At 48.8% G+C, this 3,744-nt stretch overlaps 1 protein-coding gene across 1 annotated transcript in view; it reads right to left on the bottom strand.

The window, feature by feature from the left end:
• Positions 1–399: 399 nt before the first annotated feature.
• The window catches only part of LOC101850860, a gene marked incomplete at its 3' end in the record, with an annotated part of 13,466 nt that continues 10,121 nt past the window's right edge, over positions 400–3,744 (bottom strand). Inside the window, 1 exon segment of the mRNA XM_035973359.1 lies at positions 400–2,818. Coding sequence (XP_035829252.1) covers positions 400–2,530 — 2,131 coding nt within the window.

Here is a 3,744-nt window from a genome sequence, read left to right as displayed (position 1 = left end):
GAGGAGGAGGAGGAGGAGGAGGAAAACGATGAAGACGATGATGCTTCCTTTGGAGGAGATGAAGAAGACTGACAACGACACTGGTACCATCAGCGTAACATAAAAGACATACCAGGACTGGGATTCCCCCACTACACCGAAGTGCAGGGTAACATCTAGCAAGTTGCACAGTTAACTACACTTTGAGCTACAATTCAAGGAATGCTGTTCCCGTTCGTAGTTTCAAGAAAGTAGTTTTTGGAAAATTCATTACCATTAGTAATAAGAAAGAGGTTTCTCCTAGTAAAATGTTTTAACACCCCCCCCCCTCCACCCCCTCCCCTGGACACAATCTTTAAATAGGCCGCCTATGAGATGAAAAAGGTCCAAAACTATATTACATAGAGACATAAAATCCTACCTTGATGAAACCAGGCTCCCTCTCCGGTGAGTCTGAGCTATGAAGTCTATCCTTATTCCACACGGCAGGCATAGACGCGGCGTTGGACGTATCCCCAATGGGCAAGAAATCCGGGACCAGATTGACAGACGACTTGGAGTTGATCATGGCTTCGTCCGAGGTAATGCTGTACTTCCTTACCACGTCTTTCTCGCGCAAGGGGGAGCCCACGGGCTTTCGGCTCTGCAGCACACTGGCCGAACTGGCACTGCGAAATATGTTGGGCTTCCTGCCGGAGCCGCCTCCGCTCGTGGACGTCGGGACGCTGAGGAGGTTGGTGGGTCGCTCCGAAGACGGAGCCGGAGAGGGACCGTGAGGGGTGCCGGGGGCTGATATGACGATGGATTTGGAGGAGGATTTGGACGACCCTGCTGTGGGGCTGAGGGCGACAAACTCGCTGCTATCCTGGGCAGCGGTGTCGGAACCCTTGTAGCACTCCACACTCCCGTCGTCGTCCTCACCTCCAGAGCTATGCTCCTCCCTGCCCTCATCGTCCAGGTTACTCGGGGAGGACAGGAGCGTCTCCGAGCGAGACTTCTGCCGCGCGTCCTCCTCGGAAATGGTCATACCTTTGTGGAAGCCCATCGCTTCCAGCTCTTCTTCCGAGAGGAGGGGAGCACTGTGAGACTGAGGGCTTTCCAAGCTCTGAGGAAACTCCAGCATCTCCCGAGCCCGGTCCCCACTGGGATCACTTTTGGATTTCTGTTTCGTCGACTTCCCATTCTTGCGGTCGGAAACATCGTTATTACTGTCTAACGTAACACAATCAACAACGTCCTGGTATGTAGGTTCGTCCGAAAGTTCACTGGCAAACTGGCTGTCAGCGAGCGACACCTGGCTATGCTGCTTGAGTTCGTCTTCACTGTCCCCTGTCGACTTCAAGGCAGCGAAACCATTTGTGTCCACCGAGCCAGCTTCTTTGTGGGAGGCTTTCATGTGAGGAGGGTGGGTTATGAATCTTGGCGAGGACTTGGGAGCCGTAGACTTGGCGGAATCGCTGCGCCTCTGGAGCCGTTGTTGTCGCGAAGGCTGGTCATCGCTTGGTCTGTGGTCGTCACCGGTGGACTTACTTATCCCCCCGACCCGACCCCGAGTTGCCAGCATGGTGATACCAGACCTCCGCTCTGGGGGAAACCGCTTTGGCGGCTTTGTTGCTGCTAACTGTAAAAACTTTGAGTTCCGAGGAATAGGATGATAGATGTAGGTGCTGACAACTGGAGCAGATGCCTCTCCTCCTTCCCCAATACCTTCGTCGTCCACTGGCTTGTATTTGTCTCCATGGTGACGGTCGTAGTCGTCTTGAGATTTACCGCTGCAGCCTCCTTCGCTGTCCGGAGACTTCTCGCGAATCCCGCCCGCGTAGTCGCTGTCTGGGCTTTTCTCTCGGGCGCCATCGTCTGGTACCTCCGGGGCTGACCTAAAGCTTTCCTCGGAAGAAGCCGTCAAAGGCGACTTCGCACCTTCTGCTTCTGCCTCCTGCTCAGCATCTTCCGGGAACTCTGGTATCTGCTCGTACGTCCGTTCCATGGATCGTCTGTCTGGACTACGTCGAGGGCTCCCGCCCGGAGGAAGGCTCGGCACCGACGCATTGTGTGGTGTCCACTGCTCGCATTTGTTGCCGGAGGGCTGTAACTCGATCGTCCTCGAAACAATGACGACATCTTTCGCTTCGTCCTCCGGCTTCTTCTCGGGTACAGGGGGTTTGGCACCTGTGTTCTTGTTCTTTAGCCTGTCTGTCAGTAGTTTGAGACTGCGGCTCCGATCTCGTGTCAAACCTGACCTTGACTCGTCTGCTACCGGAGACCCAATGCGAGGGGAAGAATTCGGCGAGGTGTTGGTTGACATGGACTTGCCCTTGGAGTGGGGAGACGTGCGGGAGCGGCTGAAGGTTTTCCAGTCCGTCTTTTTCAAGTTCATGATGTCCTCCATGATCGCTTTGATTTCCCCTCGGCCTGGGTCAGTCTTCGCTCGGGGGCTCACAGACCGGCTTCCCGACCCGGCGAAAGGAGGTAGCTTGGGACGCGTCACTTTCGGGGAGAAAGAGCTGGACTTGGAGATAGAGCCAGCCATCTGATCTTCGTCACTCTCCATTGTTGGTGTGCCTTATTTCCACTGATATGACTTTACAATGATTTCCTACTACTTGAGTGCTGCAAAACTCTCACCAACCCAAGTCTTGACTGGTACATCAAAGTGTGAGCCCTGCACAATGCCATGACCAAATACAAACTCATGCTTAATTTTGTAATGACTTGCCTGTATCATTAACTTGTGACCGAATATTTCCCCTTAATTTGAGAACATTGCTTTAGTACCAGTGTCTTTCTTCTGCAGCTCTAGGCGTTACTTGCTCTCATATTCCTTCAATGATGCAGCGACCTGAAAAATAGAAGAAGAAAAAATGTTAAGTCCCACAAAAAAATACTACAACTTACTGGAAATAAACACAAAACATGTGGATTCTAAATTAAGGGCAAAAAAACCACACAATTCAAACTATGCTGACACAATTATCAATCTAAAGGAAGCATGCCCATAAGTCAAGATTTTCTGCAAACTTCCCAGTTTCATGTCAACTAAATTAAGCAATATACTGACAAAGAACTCACTTATATCCCTGCAAACTACTCTGCATAACAGTCAAGAAAGGGAGAGATTAGGGATGCTATGACTAAAAGGCTTAATACTCCGAGGGACGAAATTTTGACAATTTACAAGGCAGACTGCTTTTCCCTGCCGGTCCGGGCCAAGAGCATGTTTTAGAATGGTTTTACGGAACTTGCAACATGAATACTGCCGTAAGCTGACAAAACGCCTTTTTTTAAAATTCACAGCAATTTCGAGAAAAAATGTTTTTTATTTGTCACCATAACCATTCATAAGTAAATAGAGTTTTTCAGAAATTTTAATTTTAATTTATCCAAAAACCAATCATGATTTCACTTTCATTTTTCTCACAAATAGAGTAACGGATCAGGCTTTCGATTAAGCAAATAAAATAATTTGGCGCCAAAATGAAACAAAATGCATTTTGTCAGCTTACATATATATACATATAAGTACAATAGATGTTGGATAGGAAAAAAGGAGCAAACCACATAAGAACACCCACCTACCACCCACTCTTTCAATACATGGTGTATACATAAAATGCTTAGTTTAAGTAAGAGTTTTACGGCACTTGCAACACAATAAGCAATAAGGTCATATAAGTGCCGAAGATTAGAGAGATGAACAAACACAAAAAAGACAGAGGAGAGATCAGGACAATAGATGTTCGATAGGAAACAAGGAGCAAACCACAC

The sequence above is a fragment of the Aplysia californica genome, unplaced genomic scaffold (assembly GCF_000002075.1).
Source record: "Aplysia californica isolate F4 #8 unplaced genomic scaffold, AplCal3.0 scaffold01161, whole genome shotgun sequence".
Classification (NCBI taxonomy): Eukaryota; Metazoa; Mollusca; class Gastropoda; order Aplysiida; family Aplysiidae; genus Aplysia; species Aplysia californica.
The sequence above is the reverse complement of the archived record's forward strand: the minus strand, read 5'-3'. Positions and strand labels throughout refer to the sequence as shown.